This window comes from Rosa rugosa, chromosome 1, assembly GCF_958449725.1.
Source record: "Rosa rugosa chromosome 1, drRosRugo1.1, whole genome shotgun sequence".
Classification (NCBI taxonomy): Eukaryota; Viridiplantae; Streptophyta; class Magnoliopsida; order Rosales; family Rosaceae; genus Rosa; species Rosa rugosa.
In genome coordinates, this window is record NC_084820.1 from 25,132,694 (window position 1) to 25,150,815 (window position 18,122).

The 18,122-nt window shown below is 34.9% G+C and overlaps 2 protein-coding genes across 2 annotated transcripts; one reads left to right on the top strand and one right to left on the bottom strand.

Annotated features, from left to right (window-relative positions):
- Window positions 1-4,688: 4,688 nt before the first annotated feature.
- On the bottom strand, window positions 4,689-7,559 carry LOC133724388 (transcription factor MYB114-like). The gene is made up of 4 exons (XM_062151096.1): window positions 7,478-7,559; window positions 6,918-6,983; window positions 6,658-6,787; window positions 4,689-5,249 (listed from the first exon to the last, which is right to left on the bottom strand). Exons 1-4 carry the CDS (start codon window positions 7,515-7,517, stop codon window positions 4,835-4,837), a joined length of 651 nt encoding a protein of 216 aa, XP_062007080.1. The 5' UTR covers window positions 7,518-7,559; the 3' UTR covers window positions 4,689-4,834.
- A 7,619-nt stretch (window positions 7,560-15,178) lies between these two features.
- Window positions 15,179-17,454, top strand: LOC133724387 (transcription factor MYB1-like). Its single transcript, XM_062151095.1, has 3 exons — window positions 15,179-15,327; window positions 15,432-15,561; window positions 16,893-17,454. The coding sequence occupies exons 1-3, from the start codon at window positions 15,222-15,224 to the stop codon at window positions 17,308-17,310; spliced, it is 654 nt and encodes a 217-aa protein (XP_062007079.1). The 5' UTR covers window positions 15,179-15,221; the 3' UTR covers window positions 17,311-17,454.
- Window positions 17,455-18,122: the final 668 nt, after the last annotated feature.

Genomic DNA, 18,122 nt, shown 5'->3' on the forward strand with positions numbered 1-18,122 from the left:
TCTAAACTAAGCGCTAGTTTAATGCTCATCCGAAGGTAACTCTTTTTGAATTATGACCAGGTAAGAGTAGGTGGGCTACAGTAGAGACAAAGCTCACTTGACACACGACCCACCCAGGATAAAATCCCTAGCCTCTTTCCTAGACATCATAATCCTACTAAGGTGTGCCTATTCGATATGATCGATAAACTAATTTGTTACAAAATCTTAATCCAACTTACTAAGTAAAGAGAAGAGGAACCCGATCCTTGGGTGTTGCCTATCCCACAACCTTTCGGTAACTCCTTTCAATGTGACCAGGTAAGGAGGGTAAAGATTTTGGTGGAGCTATGCTCGCTTTCCAACCTTTCGGTTACCTTTCTCTTATTCGATCATTGGCCTAGACATCGCATTAATTGGATGGATTTAGTGGTGTTGCGCGGGTAAGCTCGACGTTACAAGGATAAAATTCCTAATCTAATTTACTTTAAATTTTTACAAATTTTAACCAACTTCTAATCTAGAAGAAATAAATCTAAGTACCAAATATTTAATTTTGCAACTAAAAGGTGAAATATGCAATAAGTAATAAGCAAATAGCAAATAGGCAAGATTAATTCTTTTTTATTTTCAACATGCTCACATTTTATCTTTTTCTTACCACAATTTACTAATTTACTTATCAAAGTACTTACCACAATTTCAAAAATAAGGTAACTACCACAAAACTAACAAAACAAAGCAAAGATAAACTACACGGATTACAAAATTTCTAGCTTCTCCGAAGGCAAACCTAGCTAGGAATTAGATTTTACTCCAATCCCCGACAATGGCGCCAAAAACTTGTTAGCCAAATAGTCACCCTCAAATATAAGGGCCAAGTTATAGTGTAGGGGATTATGAGTAGGGGATATTGTACTTAAGGGATTGGAAAACCCACTCTAGCTAAGGAAAACCTAAAGGATGCTAGATGAATATGCAAATGTACAAATCACAAACAATGGCTCACAAGTGAACCAAAGTTAATGCTGATTATATGCAAGGTGGAGTAGTGGTTTGATTTTGGTTTTGGAGATGATTTGATTATGAAACAACTAAATGAATAATTGAAATGTAAACTAGGCTAAGCTAAATTAGATGTAATGAAATGGATGGGAGTTAGGACTTAAGGTTTTCACCTCTAGCCTATCTTGCGAACAATGATACTTTTATAGTGAATGATGTAATTTTAATTATCCAATTTCTCTCCTTGCATCCCTCTCGGGTATGACAAGGGACATGCTCCTTTGATGATATCAAGCAACCCCTCTCGAGTGTAGTACATAACTACTTAAGTCATGCATTTCAATCCGGTTAGGTATGTAATGCATTTACCAAAGTGCATAAAGCTTGGAGATGAAGAGATTATGCAAACCAACCAAGCTTATCTCTAAGTGATTGTAGTTCACATCCCTAACATGCACATATGATATGCTATCATGCTTCAAACAACTAAGGTTGATCAAGCCCTAATTGTTTCTCATGTCATGGAAAATATTCATTCCCAAATTGATTAAGTTTAAGCATAAACATTCAACTCTTGAACTAGCATGTTAAGGTGCTAAAGGAAAGTGCATCAAATATAATATTTACATCAAAGTCATACAAGATTGGCAAGGGCTTTCAACCCTAGCCCCAACAAACTAACCGCTCACTCATAATCAAATACATAAGCTCCAACATGTTTATGAACATCAAACTAAAAAGTTGGGATAGAGAAGTGACTAGTGATGATCAAATTGAGGATGGTGTAGATGAACTCATGGAGGTTTTGTCATGGTGATGATGATTCCTCAAGTAATGCTAGAGTCATCTCCTTCTTGTTCAAAGATTGATGATGGAATATGAGAAGTAGAAATGATCAAGTGGTGAAATGGTGGAATGGTGAATCTTTAATTTATGTATATGAAATAGAATGGGTAGATGGAAAAGATGATGAATTTGGTGGTGGTGGTAATAGATGTTATGGATTGATGGTGGTGGTGGTGGTGATGGAGGTTTTGTGGAGGAGATGATAGTGAATTGTAGAGAATATAGAGAGAAAAAGATGTAATGGAGTGGTATATGGGTGATGGTTTAAGAGTGTAATAAAGGGATGCTTATATAGAGAAAAGAGAGATGAGTAAAATGATGAATGGAAGCAAAAAGGAGCATCTCAAGCATTGTAAGAAGCATGGAGGTGAAGTATAAGAGTGGTAATAGATCTCAAAAACAAGGGAAAATGGTATAGAAGCGATGGAGTAAAAAGAGGGAAGTAATGCTGAGCTATTAGAGTGTAGAGTAGATCGAAAAATATGACTTAGGAGAAGAGAGGAGCAGCTAGCTCTCTTTATTGTGCATGGGAAACATAAAAATGAAGAGTGTTGGGGTAGTTTTGGGTCACCAAAGTCAATATGACAAGCATGGAAGAGAAAGTACATGGGAATGCTAGCTTATTATCCAAAGGATAATATGATGGATTAATCTTACCATAATCTTGTAGGATTCTTCTAGGACTTTCCTTGATAATTTTAGCATCGTAAACCTTCCAAAAATGCATAGAAAACCAATCCAAAAAGGATTCTCGGCCAAGTTACCCTTATTTGACTAGGATTTATTTTCTGCTTTTGAAGCTTCCTTCTTGGACTAGGTTTGACTTGCTATTGCCATGTTTCTAGATGGTTGTCGACTCCTACATATGATGTGTCTTCTAGAATGATCAACAAATTTCAAGAAAAACTCCAAGTAAGACGTCGGAAAAGATCTCCAAAAAAGCTTCGTGAAAAGCTGACAGTTTATGCCTTCTCGGGAACCCTACTTGGAGCTTTAATTCCCGCTGCCTTAACGGCATCTATGACCAGATCTTAGGCTCATGTTGTACTACAACATCATGTCTTCAAGGAATGCTAGCCCTTTCTGCAAGAGTCTACTTAGAAGATTGCAAGAAAAGCTCTCCAAAACTGTTCCCGATAAGTTGATTCTGAACTGCAGTTTTCTGCTTTGCAGCAACTATTTTGCACAATGATTTTCGTGGACTTCTCTTGTGATTTCCGGCTAAATGAGTGATTAAAATTAGTCCTTTACATCAGTACTTCATGGTTAATGTCTTCGTTACTCCACTTAAACTCCTATTTTTCTGGAATTGCTTCACGAAATACTTGTGCCGCCAAAAGTGGTGTGCATGGAAAATTCGCGGAATTTTACTTTTTCTCCTATTGTTAAGATTTTTTACAAAACATGGAATTAGATTAGTCAACACTAAATTGGACTTTTAGGACAAGTAATTTCCATATTTTAGGGCTCAAATAAATATATATATATATATATATATATATATATATATATATATATATATATATATATATTTATTTGAGCCCTAAAATATGGAAATTACTTGTCCTAAAAGTCCAATTTAGTGTTGACTAATCTAATTCCATGTTTATTTGAGCCCATATATATATATATATATATATATATATATATATATATATATATATATATACGAATTATGATCCAACAGGTGTGTCAAGTAGTATTGCTTAATCGAGAATTAATGATTGCCTACGGTTCTATTTTCTTGTGCCCTTCGCCTTTAATCCTAAATGTTGTGGCCCTAGAAAGACATAATGATTAGGGGTAGAGAGTTCATTCTTGCCTTAGTCGGAAGAATGGATACCAAATAAGAGAAATTGACTTAGTGGCCCTAGCCGGCATTAGGTACGGAATTTGGTCATCATGATATTCTAGATTGTAACTATTGCATGCTTAAATCCCTAATTTCTAAAGCTCTACGCCTTTGGTTCATGTTTTGGTAGCCCTAGTCAGGTACTAACTCATGAGTTAAAGAGTTCATGTTTGTCCTAATCGAAAATGTGAATACACTTAAGGAAATTCGGCTTAGTGGCCTTGACCGGCATTAAGTACGGGATTTGATTCTCATGAAGATATGTTTGTTTGCTTGAAATGTGTTCATTGCTTGAAATTGCTAGAGAGTGATCCTTAGCACCCAAAATTCGCTCTCTTTTATTTTTTCTTCATTTTTAATTGTTGTTGTTAATTTAGTTTTTGACTTAGTCTTTGAGAAAATTAATATCACAATTTTGAATGACAATTTCTAGCTCATTGTAAATAGCCATCACTAGGCTCTTAGTTTTGGTTAGGCTTCAGTGCAAACCAAAGCCGAGCATTGCTAAGGTTTGGTGCCTTAGATTAGCATTTTTATTTGTTTTATCTTTCTTTGGTGTGCTAAGTGTCTTTATTTTCAATTACCCAAGGATTGTGGGTTAACCACTAATCCCCGTGGTACGCTAATTTTGGGCTTAATACTTCCATATCTTGACAATGATACGTATGCTTGCGTAAATGTGTATCAAGCCAACTCTATATCATCTTTCGATCTACTAGTTTCTAGCTAGAACATGCATTGACTAAATTAGCAAACACAAAGTGTGCAGGGCCCTTTTTTTTTGCCCATTTTAAGGGATCGCTCATTAGACCCACTTTTCGATCACATATTCACATCTTAACCTTTCAAGTTTTAGGTATATATAAGTAGATCATTGTTGGTGACAAAAAATTTAGCTTTTAGGACAAAGTATAACATCAAAAAATGATGGTAACCCAATACTGACAACAAAATTCAATGCAAAAACATTCAATAAAACCAAAACGAAGGAAACGATTAACCCAAAAAAAAAAAAAAAAAAAAAAAACGACAAATCAACAAAACCTATTCTAAATGAGATTTGTTCTGCAAATCTAATTTAACAACACACACTAGACTGTGATTGTTTTTATTCTCTACACCAATACTAAAGAGAATCAGGTGATCCGAATCTTATTGCCTTGCTTCTTCTTGTAGAAAATGCCAAAGGTCCATTTCAAAACCTTGTTGAGTAGAATTAACACCCATACTTGACATTGAGACTGTATCCTCATTCCAAAAGTTTGTAAGGACATCTTCCTCCAATAGAGTTTTCCACTCCTCATTTCCATTCTCTATAGGTGGTGATGTTGACGATGAACTATTTTCTAAATTAATAGGTTTTGAAGTTGTAGCTTTTGCACTTAAATAATGTAGACTTTTGGTGAAGGTTCGTGGTCGAGGTCTTATTACTGTGGTCTTTGTTATTTCTGGAGGATTATTATTTTTTGTGAAGCAAAAATTTATGTTTCTTCTTCCTCGAGCACTCCAATAGTTTTTCACATCGTTTGATGTTCTTCCAGGAAGTCGTCCAGCAATCAAAGACCACCTGGAAAAAAAGAGAGACATAAAACATTCTTAAACTTGCATTAATTTACTCAAACTGAAGAGGAATAATTTTATAAATATCATCATATATTGACATTTGTCTTGTAGGGAAAAATTAGACAAAAAATGTTAATTGAACCATAATTTTTTTTTTTTTTAATAGAACGACTGACCCATAACATTAGTTTGTGGCAAAACATTCCTTTGGTACCTAGTCTTTAAAAGATGACAATTTGATACTTGAACTTATACTCCGTTTGACACTTTGGTACTTCTGTTAATTTTTCAATTAAATGTAAGGGTAAAATTGACATTTAGAATATATGTACAAAAACAAAATATCATGTTTTGTGGGTTGATGGCCGTTCTTCATCATTTTATGGGTATTAATTAATGTTTATGGTGTGTTGAAGGTGAAATAATCGAATTTTATGTTTAAGAAATATAGTAATTGTGATATGAACACCTACGAGACTACTCTACCGAACTATGTCTAATCCACCAAAAGTAGTCTCTTGAGAGTTCAAATCACGACGACTAAATTTTTTAAACATAAAATTCAATTATGTCATCTTTAACATAACCCAAAAGCATTAATTCATGTTCATTATCTCCCAAATGACCCAAAAAATGATGAAGACCTAGGGCTGATGGTCATCAACTCACAAAACTCATGTTTTTTTTTAATACATATATTTTAAATGTCAATTTTATCCTTACATTTAACTAAAAAATTAACAGAAGTACCAAATTGTCAAACAGAACCTAAGTTCAGGTATCAAATTGTCCTCTTTTCAAGACTAGATACCAAAGTGTCCAATTAGCTATACTTCAGGTACCATAGAAGGAATTTACCCTATACTATATTACTAACATTGCTCTTCGATTACGGCTTTATCAGTGTAACTTTAAAACAAGTCAAATAATATTCAAGAAAAATAATGTGGTGGGGAAGTTTTCAAACTTCTTTGATCGAAAACTCGATACGAATATAAATTACAAAAAATTGTCAAAATAAGAGAGCAATTTCACTAATATATCAAAATATATATATATATATATATATATATTAAATTCTCTTCTGTTTTGGTTTTTGTAATTTTCATTTTTCGTACCTAAAGTTACTGAACTCTCTGGGACAGCATGTTAAAAATGTCTTCTTCTTTATTTGGCATTTTGCAGAAATATGGGTAAACTTCAATTGTTAGTTGATTTATTTAAAAAAATAAAAATATAAAATGAAAAGGAAAAGGAAGAAGAGAGTCTGTGTTCTGTCTGTACATGTTTCAGGTTTCGCAAGCGCATACAGCAAAAGAGTGAAAGAAGTAGTACTTATCAAATCAGATTCAGATGTACCTGCAGGTAGATTTCTATATATATCTCTAGGATAATTCGACAACAGTACTTGCCTGTTTCCCAAAAGCTTCCGAAGCCTAATCATTAGATCGACTTCATCCTCTGCAAAGTCTCCTCTCTTAATGTTTGGCTTCAAATAATTCAACCACCTCATTCTACAGCTCTTTCTGCATCGGTTTAAGACTGCAAGTCTTTGTACATTCTTAAATAATTGTGTATATATAATTCCCAGTTCAATAAGCTGTAGCCTGTAGATGTGCACGACTCTCAGAGACAGAAAGAGATAATACAGGCTCATATATTAACTAATTACCTGCTTGGAGAGGAACCTTGTGCCATCTTCCTTGTCCATGTTTCTCAATGTAGTTCCTGAGAAGATGATCTTGTTAGTTTAAATGAAATATTAGATTACTTCACAAAATGATATAGATACAATTATATGAACATAAAATAAAGAATTATAATTTGATAAATGGATCATGAACCATAACCTGAATGGTCATTCAATCCAAGTCTAAGTCTTCTGCACTTCCCTCATGTGGTATTCTCTTATGGGGCAAGAAAACTATATTACCGATGATGAGAGAGCACAGGGACCTAAGCCTTATATAGAGCCTTGGATATTCTGTATCCTCCCATAAAAGAAACAGAATCATATTCCAGTTAAACCTCTATTAATACATATCCATTTTGACCGACTAACTTAATAGCCAAGTCATATATTAGATTTCCTACACTTTATTTATTCAGAATCCACATAAATAAAGTCCATAGGAGTTAGATTCTCAATGATTCTCTAATTGCTTATTCTGCAAATAATAACAAGTTGTTGTGCTGAACGTGAACTTAGGATGTAGTCCAAATATTCTTACAGATCTTCCTCTTTGGTCCATGAACCTTTTCTCACCTCCATGTCAGTATTCAATAGCTATTGATATAATGATATGATACTCAGCCTTTCAAAAAAAAAAATGATATGATACTCAGAATTCTGAAGCCTCTAGCTAGGTTCCAGAAGCCACCTGTTCTTTTTATATATGTATAATAAAGTACAAGAAGCCCGGCCACACGGTACAAGGCAACTTAATGAGGCATCACATCCATCAAAAATGATTTGAAGTAAGCTCACACCTACGTGTATTTCTGCTGTCCGCAGATACAAGTTTTGAGTGGTACAGATTAAGAAACTTATTAACAGCATCTTATCTGTGACCTTTTACACTTTGCAGGTCTGTTAACACTGTTAACGGATCGATGAGACCACTCAAGTTAATAATAATAGCAATATATAGTTGAAAATAAAAAAAGTTAAAAAAAAAAATTGTGATAGATTAGGCAATTTCTCTAGCGTGTAATACTGAAAGAATTTTTTTACTCATTCAGAGCACCACCATAAGAAGCAAAAAAAGTCTTTATTAAAATGATTGCAAAGTTCTGCTGTTTTGTGGTTGACTGTATCACAAATTTTTTTACCAAATATGAATACAAAATGATGTGGCGGGATGTCACATAAACACTCTTTTTTACAAATCTTAATGACATGGATTCCTAAAAATAAAATGCAATTATTTTCTTATAAATATTTTAAAAAACAGAAACCCTAATTCACCAGCCTCTATGAGTTTCTTCTAAAACTTTATTTGTAAGTTCTTTAATTATTGCTTGAAACACAGGTATCTGACAAGATTAAAATCTCAAAATCCTTCTAGTATCAAATTCGGAAACAATGTTCCTCCAATTTGGTTGTGAGAGAGTATATATAAATCAAGAGGAATTTGACCCCAAAATCACCTTGGAACTCAGAAGAATACCAGAAATTCCAGCATCATAGATATAATTCTTTGAAGCCATGCAGCCCCATCTTGCAAGATTCTAAACTTATCTTACGGAATTGAAAAGGTGGAACCCATCTAGGATCAAAGTTCAAAATAAATGAGTCGTAGTAGCAAATGAATTATTGACGTATGGAATTAATAAGGATACATATCACAGCAGCAATTGATCGGAGCAGCAATGGAATGCTTCTTTCTGGGAAAGTTCATTTATTTATCTTGAATTTATTTTCTATTTATCACTTTAGTTTTATTTTATTAGAAAAGATAAACAAATAATGAATCCACTAAGGCAAAAACTCCATGTAATCAATGATGTGGCACATTTGGTAATTAGTTTTGGTATAATATTTTGGGTTCTCAAGCATTTTCCTTGTGGTTTTGAAATGAAAGTAAAAAAAAAAATGATTGCAAACTTTTCCCTACCATTAATTTTTCAAAATGTTTTAGTGTACATTGACATATCATTCTAGAAAGAAACTTAGGTCCATACTGGTATGGATTTGTGTGTCCAAATTCTCTCTTATTTGTTTACATTCGATAGTCCAAATATATGATTTAATAGTTCAAAAGTTAAATCAACCGGGAGATCATCTCTGCAAAAAATCAACATAATGATATTTTTCTATCATTATTTTTTTGTTGGGATCAATTTTATTTTATTAATTCTCAGTCTTCTTCTAATTTTGACTCATTCACTACATTTTCTTTTAAGGCTGGAACAGTGTCATACTTCTCACACATTAAGCAGTTAGTTTGACCATTAACAAAATCAAAGCAGAAAATCTTCTCCCAGAGTTTGCATTAGTCCATAACGTGCAAGTGGCTCCTCCGATCACCCCGGTATATCTATATATGCTGCCCCACGGTTGTGGTCTAAAGTTCTAAACAAGATCATTTATCGGTAACACCGATGACCAAAATTACGGAGGTATGAAATCAAGGGAATAGTTTCTTGCAGCATATATATTAATTCTTCTACTGATGCGTTCGGCTTCTTTGTTTGGGCTTTGGTTGTGAAGACGATTTTTTGGTCCTAGTGTTGCTTGTCTTTTTCGATCTTGGTTGGTTATACGGTGGTTTTAGGATTTAGGTTGTTGAGTGAGTTGTTTGATCTGTTTTTTTTGGGTTAAATTACCGACCTCATTTTGGCTATCGTTCGTCTTGCGAGCAAATTTCTCAAACAACAATAAATGTATGTGTATGGAAAATATCTTGGTTGGTTCTGCCAGTTGGTGGCTTCTTATTTCGATTGTGTGGTGGATTGTTGAAGGGTGGTGGAATTACACTATTAAGGTGCGCCATTTGTCGAACCTGTTTTCAACTCTAGGATTCGGGTGGCTGGGATCTGTTTACTGGATTCAGGTATTGATTTGGACCTCTCCACGTCTTTATGGTCTGAATATGTCAATATGAGATTTTGAACACTACCGGCCACCTCTGAACTAAATATCTGGTTAAGTTACGTAGTCTTTATACTTCTTTCTTCTTTACGTCCAACTGTATTCTGTTACTTGTAATTTTCTTTATTATTTACACAATTTTATCGTCTATCTCTTTGTTTGGTATATCCGTGTGTAGTTGTGGTACTGTTGTACACTAATGGTTTGACAAGTTCACCAACTAAACCTAAAACAAAACCTCCTCAACTAATGGTTTGACCGTTTGACAAGAGGTTTTTTTTTTTGGTCAATTTGACAAGAGGTTATTAGAAACATTTTCTTCAAACAATTGCAAACCTCCACTTGCGTACGGTCATCTTCATTATCTTTTCACTTAAATGCAGAGTACCCCAAGAAAATCTCCACTCAATCTACTCTACAGAAATTTCCGGTGGTACTCAACTACACATTAATTATGATTAACATAAGGGTGAGACTATTTCCAACCCCCAAATGCTTTTTTTTTTTTTTTTGAATATTCAATAATCAACCGCCAATAGGCCATAACTTACAAAACTTACAGGCCTGGCCCTGAGAAATTCAAGGCCCGGGGCAGAAAATAAAATTGGGCCCTTTATATAAAAAAAATTCAAACATATTTTATATTGATGAAAAAAATATGATACAACCAGAAAAAAAACATATTTTATATTTATGTGTGTGTGTGCATATGTATAATTGTACATACAAGCCAAGGAATCATTGCATGCGTATAGATTAATTTCATTTTCCTTTTCTTTCTCTTAGTTTGATTCACAACAGAAAGTAAGAGAGATGCATTTTAGAGATACAGATTTGATTTTTTGTTTTTTTTCATCTACTGCCTCATTTGGGGCCCTGGGCTATCGCCCTGCCTGCCCTGGGCCAGGGCTAGGCCTGAAAACTTACATAAGAATTCCGGCAAGAAAATCCGGCAAAACCTATCCAAGCTAAAGCAAACTAATTAACATCATTGGGAAGCTCACAATTAAGCGAGCCTATCCAAGAATGACCATTGAAAATGTGAAACTAGAAAAGAAAAAAGAAAAAGAAAATTAGCACACCATCAACCCCATGCCTTCTAGTTTCTTTTTACTCTTTTCATTTTTTTTTTCATCTTCTCTATCTTCTCCCTTCATCAACTATTATGACATAGAATCAAACATGAGTCACATGAAGTTGAACAAAATAATACTAACCAACAATTCTTTTCACTTGTTGCTATAACTTAAAAATTTCGTCTAATTATTTGCTTGGTCGGCTAGCGAAGAAGAAGCTAAGAAGATTTTTTTTTTTTTTGGTATAGTGATATGATAATTGAGATGTCTGTTGGGTAAAGTTTTAATTAAAACAAAATTGATTTCTCATTTTCATTATTTTTCTGTTAATAATTGTTGTTAAAGACAATTTTGGAATTTTAAAGAAAAAATTTGGTTATAGGGTGAAGAAAGTATTTAATAAAGTGAAAATAGAATAATAGATGCACCCCTTAACAAAATTTTATCAATTATCGCTTTAAAATAAAAATAAAGATTGTGATAGTTGTCAATTTCTTAAATGACCCATATCGAAGTCCACATTTTCTTTGGCTTGCAGCCGTGTAGGTGTGGTACTGTTGGACAAATATGGTATAAAAAGTTTCCCATTTAAACCTGAAACAAAACCTCTTATAAGAGGTTAGAAATGTCCCTTCAAATGATTGCAAACCTTTGCGTATGGTCATCTTCATTGTCTTTTCAGTTAAATGCAGAGTGCCCCAATAAAATCTAACTCAATCGCCTGCAGAAAATTTCCGGTGGTCCGTTCTCATTACTATTAATTATGAGTGGTTCGGTCCAGCTTGGGCCTTGAGGTGTGTGATTTGGAGATCTCAGTTTGATCCATTACCGTCGATTTGATCCTGTATTCAATTATGTATGGCAAAGGCTCTGCAGCTTTTAAGTCTCTGCAGCGACAAAGCATATATGCATGGTAGCCCACAGTCTTTACCTTGCCACGTTTTGTAAGGTACGTCTGGGCTACGCCGGGCGTATGGTATGCCTTTTTGGGTCCTACACACGTGGCTTATTTACGTCCACAACGTTTGAAATAGAAGATCTGTCAGCTTAACTGCCGTTATGAGTAAAAATTGATTCCGTTATAGTAAAACAAATCTTCCAAAACAACAGAGTACGTACACGATACTGATCGAGTACTTCTCAACACAAACCCATTCTCTATTTCTCTGGGTAACTCTCTGCATTCTGCATTCTTGAAAATTCCTTCAATTTTAATTGGAGAGTTTAGCAGGAATTTATGATTGAATCATTCAGAAAATTTCCACACTAATTTTTTAATTTTTTTTTTTTAACATAAACCCAATAAAAACTGCACAATTCCAAAGTTTTACATAAGGATCATCGCCTTCTCATTCATAGAAACTGGAAACTACATGACATCAAGATCACGAATCAATACCATGATAACCATCAGACACTTGGGATCTCGACTGTGTCTTCAAAGTTTGGATCCTTGGCGTCGATGACTTCCTTCTGAAAACCCATCTCGGCTGTAGAGTAGCCCAGATCATCGGCCCAGGTGAACTTGCCGCCATGGCCACCTTTCTTGGGCAATCAATTCATGCCCAATCCTGATTTCCTGTCCTTCTTCACCTGATCCTCTCTCACATTTCCTTTGTGACTCTTCCCGTTTCCAATGTTCTTCTTCTTCTTCTTCTTCTTCTTCTTCTTCTTCTTCTCTGTAACTGAATCTTGGAACCATAACAGATCAAGATAATTCTTGCTGATAACTGGAGACTTCCCTATCACCATTCTCGACACATAGCTCCAACCATTTTTAATATGAACAAGGGTCGGAATTCAACAAAGGGAAGCCCAGATAGCCGCCGTGAAAACCAATTTCAGCGGTGGCCGAAAACACTCCAAATACCCATTCTTCCAAACTTAACCAAATTTCCAAACCAATTATAGAAAGATGTCGAGCACGATGAGATGATCGTTTTTCATACCTCATACAACATCGATTTCGACCGGAGTCGCCGGAATTTGCAGAACATTCGCTGGAAAAAAAAAAACTCAAAGCTTTCGAAATCCGAATCTCCTCCTCCCGGGTGTCGAGGTCTTCTTTCCACTGTCAATCTGAACCATTTGCCACCGGGAAGACCTTTGGAAGCTGCCGAAAGAGGGAGAAACTAACGGGCCATCGGGTTGCTTTTTCGGTTCGTCATTCTTGATTTGATAAAGGGGTCGCCGTATTTTTACTGTTTTACCCACTTCCATCTCGTTTGTCGTTTATGTCAACAGAAATGACATTTTTGCCCTTCCGTTATGATCGTTTAAGGCGTATAATACGCCCGGAATAGCCAAGAATTATGCCATTTTGTATGTGGATTGGAGTTGTTGTGATAACACTATTCAACTGCTCTTTGCTAATTGGCCGAGCATGGTGGAGTATACAAGAAACCTTTGATGCAGCATTAAGGGGTAAATGAAGTCAGAAGTAATTGACTGAGGAGAAAGCAAAGAGGAGAAACACGGTGAAATGGTGAAGAACCCGATCTTTTGCAATTAACGACTGGTCGTGAAATTCTCGAGCACCTTGCAAGAGTCTTGGCATGAAGTTTATCATCTATTCTCGGCAACTAGTCAAGAAATTCTCGACCACCGGTCTCAAAATTTACCTTGTATCCTTACAAATCACTAAAAAGTTCTCATCCACCTGGTCGCCAATGTAATCTACATTTTTCATTTCATTTTTTGTAACCATTTTCGGGATTCGATGTTTTTGAGGTGCTTTTATTGTTTGCAATCTAACTAAACTTTACTTTCCATTTTTTCTGACGGGTATAACATTTTATTATATTAATGAAACTAATCAAATCAGTTAGAATAGTACATATACCAATACATAAGCGCATGCAAAAAAATCTACATTGATACACGACTACTTCTTTAGCAATAAAGCTCTAAAGTCTAACTAAACAAAAGTATTTTGCCTTCAAAGAAGATTATTATTTGTTATCTATCTTCGCCCGAGCATGCAATTCGGTACGAAAATAGATAACACTTTTAAGAATATTCATAGAAGAGTTTCTGCTCGTACAGATTAAAAACAAAAATATAAGTTTAGAAAAACTCCCCCACAAGAAATGAAGCCCAAAGGCCCAAGTCCAGAGAGAGAGGGAGAGTAGAGGCCTAGGCCTGCAGCCTCACCATGACGTCAGGAGGTCGTCCTCCTCAACATGCAAAACATGGAGATCCCGATCGCCGGCAAGTCGAGGAAACAACCGCCAACCTCGCACCCAAGGTGCGGTGCTAAAACAACCATCGCCTGGAGTCAGGGACGACATTCGAATTGGAGTATGCCGCCTTTAGTCTTTGTTGTCACCAAACGCACAGTCAGAGAAACCAAGGACCATTTTGAATTCCACCACGCTCGCCCTAAAGAATCACCGCTGAGATTGTCTAGACTGTGGACTTGAGAAATGATGAGAACTCAACGCCAAATTTACGCTTGACGACGACGCGTAACAAGGAGGAGGCACGATAATGAGGAGCGCCACTGGAAACAACGACAGACGTTGCCTAAATTGATGCCAAAAGGTCGCTAGTCGACGACGGGGTTGCTAGAGAGTTGGGATCTAGGGTAGAATTTCTGCAGGGAGAGAACTTTTCAATCCCAAATACGCTATTATATCTTCTATACCAAGTGCTAAACTTTATTTTCCATTGTATTAAAGGACTATGATAAATTATAGAAAACGTAAGAAGTTCCTCATTATTTTCTATCAACTCGATCAGCATTCCAGAATAATCGATGAGGCATAGATGCTCCTAAAATCCTTCACTATTCTCGCTGGAAAGAATCAACACTTCGATCCGGTATTTTATCTTTCTTTTTGTCATGACGCACTGCATCAAACTACCGTCCTAAAACCTTAGTGCTATGTAATCACTGATGGAGTAAAATAATAATAATAATAATAATAATAAGAAGGCATATGTACAAGCATAGCCATGCCATGCCACAAGAAGGCTGGGTTGCCAAGACCACCATAATTAATGCAGACAAGTGAAACAGCTGAATACTTTAACCAATATCCAACATATATACAATCATTCAACCAATATCATGTGGATATTAAAACACGTAGGAAAAGTCGCCACCACGAAACGACAAATGAATTAAAATGGAAGTGATCGAAGTGAACTAAAATTAATGGAAACCAGTACTAATCCGATCTTGAGTTTATTATATATATTCGAATATATATATTTGAATTCAAATGTACAGGTGCCTTCTAGAATTTGGAGACTTCTGAGGTCTTACTATCATATCAGCATATTATAGCTACTAGATACTGATATGGAGGTGAGAAAAGGTTCATGGACCAAAGAGGAAGATCAACTTCTCAGGAACTACATTGAGAAACATGGAGAAGGAAGATGGCACAAGGTTCCTTTCCAAGCAGGTAATTAGTTGATACATATGTCTGTATTATCTCTCTGTCTCTGGGAGTCCTGCATAAACTGGCTATATATACACGATTATTTAAGAATGTATAAACACTTGCAGGCTTAAACCGATGCAGAAAGAGTTGTAGAATGAGGTGGTTGAATTATTTGAAGCCAAACATTAAGAGAGGAGACTTTGCAGAGGATGAAGTCGATTTAATGATTAGGCTTCGGAAGCTTTTGGGAAACAGGCAAGTACTGCTATCGAATTATCCTAGATATATAGAAAGCTCCATGTAAGTACGTCTGAATCTGATTTGATAAGTACTATACTTCTTTCACTCTTTGAATGTCTGCGCTGGCTAAACCCGAAACAAGTACATACACAACACAAACTCTCTTCTTCCTTTTCATTTTCTTTTTTTATTTTTAAAATAAATTAACTAACGAACGAGTTTTACCCATTTTTGTACAAAACGCCAAATAAAGAAGAAAGACATTTTTAATGTGCTCTCCCAGAGAGTTTTTTTTTTCTTCTTTTTTGAAAGAGGATCAAAGGATTTCACTCCTACCCCGTGACTCGAACCCATGACTTCGTCAGTAGGTAGTGGGTACTCTAACCACTGAGCTAACACAATAACTGTAGGTATGAAAAATGAAAATTAAAACAACCAAGACAAAAGGGATTTTTTTTTTTTTTTTAAGAGGATATATAAGTAGATACTAGCCACTTAACATGTGCTCCCCCACATGTCAATTTGCTTTTTTTTTTTTTTCTTAAAAAACAAAATTGTAAATCATGTATACGAACTCAATCCTATATTTGAGGAAATTTCTCTTATTTTGTTGGAGATGTTGTAATTTTTTATCATTTTTATCAATTAATTTTATATTTTATCCTGATTAATTTGCGTGCATAAATTTATTTTGTATTTTTTTTTGTTAGTAATATTCTGTAGAATTTTTTTTTTCTTTTACTATTGCAGTTATAAAAGTAGTTACAAATTTGCTATGGCACTGCCTTTTTTTTTTTTTTCGGACAATGCTTATCCCACTCCCTGACTCTCACCTCCCATGTTAGGTTTTGCAGTTTTGCTTCTTTTCTTTTTCCGTAAATTCAATATTTTCAATTACCAACATATCCTTTATGTCAGATTATATATTCTAGAGTTTTAATGAACTATGGGTAAAATAGGTAGTTAAAAAATTTAACCATTCTCTCTAAGAATTGAGTTAGTTTAACCACTCTCTGAGAATTGGCTTAATTTTTTTTTTTTTTTTTTAGAATGAGCTATAAAATATTTTGGCTTATTAGTACAACTGCCTCTTTATTTTGACAAATTTTTAATTTATATTCTTATCGATTTAAAATTTTCAAAACTTCCCACCACATTTTTATTCTTGGATATTATTTAACTTGTGTTAAACTCACATTAATAAAGCTGTAATCGCAAGGGGAGCAAATTTTTTTTTTTTTTAAATTCCCTACAAAACATTTAAAAAATTATTCCTCTTCATTCGAGTAAAATTAATGCAAGGCTAATAATGTTTTATGTCTTTTTTTTTCTTTTTTTTTTTACAGGTGGTCTTTGATTGCTGGACGACTTCCTGGAAGAACATCAAACGATGTGAAAAACTATTGGAGTGCTCGGCGAAGGAGAAACATAGATTTTAGCATCATGAAAAATAATAAGCCTCCAGAAATAACAAAGACCACAGTAATAAGACCTCGACCACGAACCTTCACCAAAAGTCTACATTATTTAAGTTCTAAAGCTACAACTTCAAAACCTATTGAATTAGGAAATAGTTCATCATCAACATCACCACCTATAGAGAATGGAAATGAGGAGTGGAAAACTCTACTGGAGGAAGAAGATGTCCTTACAAACTTTTGGGTTGAGGATATGGCCTCAATGTCAAGTATAGATGTCAATTCTACTGAACAAGGTTTTGAAATGGACCTTTGGCATTTTCTCCAAGAAGAAGCAAGGCAATAAGATTCAGACAACCTGATTCTCTTTACTGTTGGTGTAGAGAATAAAAACAATCAATCTAGTGTGTATTGTTAGATTAGATTTGCAGAACAAATCTCATTTAGAATAGGTCTTGTTGATTTATCGTTTGCTTCTTTTTCTTTTCTTTTTTTGGTCAATCGTTTCCTTCGTTTTGGTTTTATTGAATGTTTTTGCATTGAATCTTGTTGTCAGTATTGGGTTACCATCATTTTTTGATGTTATAGTTTGTTTAATAATGTTGTAAGAATCCCCCTTCATCAATGCACCCAGTTATATCACTTACTAAGAAAAATATTTTTTTTTTAAATGGCTTTTGCACCCCTAAACCCTAGCCGCATCTTGTTTTCTATCGCTGCTTTTCAATGTCGATTACCATCACCTTCCCTAATCCTTGCCATGTAGTACCCCAGAAATTCGTTATTATTTTCCGAGGAATTTTTTGAAATTAATTCAGTGGTTGTTGGTACGAGTACGTAGTATTTCAGACGAATAATTACTCGAAACATTTTATTTTCGAGGGGTCAATAGGTTGATTTTATATTCGTTGAGTTTCTCCGAAAACTTCCTTCATGAAAGTTGTAGAGCGCGTCGATACGAGTTCGTGGATATGTGAAACGCGTAAATTGGAGTTCGTACGAGAGAGCTATGGTCAGCGGAAGTTTCTGCTATTTCCGGAAATTACTATAAATAGGAGTTTCCGGTTTTTGAAATCCACAATTTGATATTTTTGGAAACCTTCTGAAAATAGTAAACTGGAAAGCTCTCTTCTCTCTCCTCAACACGTTAGACCCGAC

What these genes read in the sequence shown, in the direction of transcription:
- LOC133724387 (XM_062151095.1), top strand. Translation starts at nt 15,222, where the DNA reads ATGGAGGTGAGAAAAGGTTCATGGACCAAAGAGGAAGATCAACTTCTC. An exon ending in CAAGGTTCCTTTCCAAGCAG is followed by an intron (nt 15,328 to 15,431) that starts GTAATTAGTTGA and finishes AAACACTTGCAG; the next exon opens with GCTTAAACCGATGCAGAAAG. An exon ending in CGGAAGCTTTTGGGAAACAG is followed by an intron (nt 15,562 to 16,892) that starts GCAAGTACTGCT and finishes TTTTTTTTACAG; the next exon opens with GTGGTCTTTGATTGCTGGAC.
- LOC133724388 (XM_062151096.1), bottom strand. Translation starts at nt 7,517, where the DNA reads ATGGAGGTGAGAAAAGGTTCATGGACCAAAGAGGAAGATC. An exon ending in ATGGACCAAAGAGGAAGATC is followed by an intron (nt 6,984 to 7,477) that starts TGTAAGAATATT and finishes ACTAACAAGATC; the next exon opens with ATCTTCTCAGGAACTACATT. An exon ending in CAAGGTTCCTCTCCAAGCAG is followed by an intron (nt 6,788 to 6,917) that starts GTAATTAGTTAA and finishes AAAGACTTGCAG; the next exon opens with TCTTAAACCGATGCAGAAAG.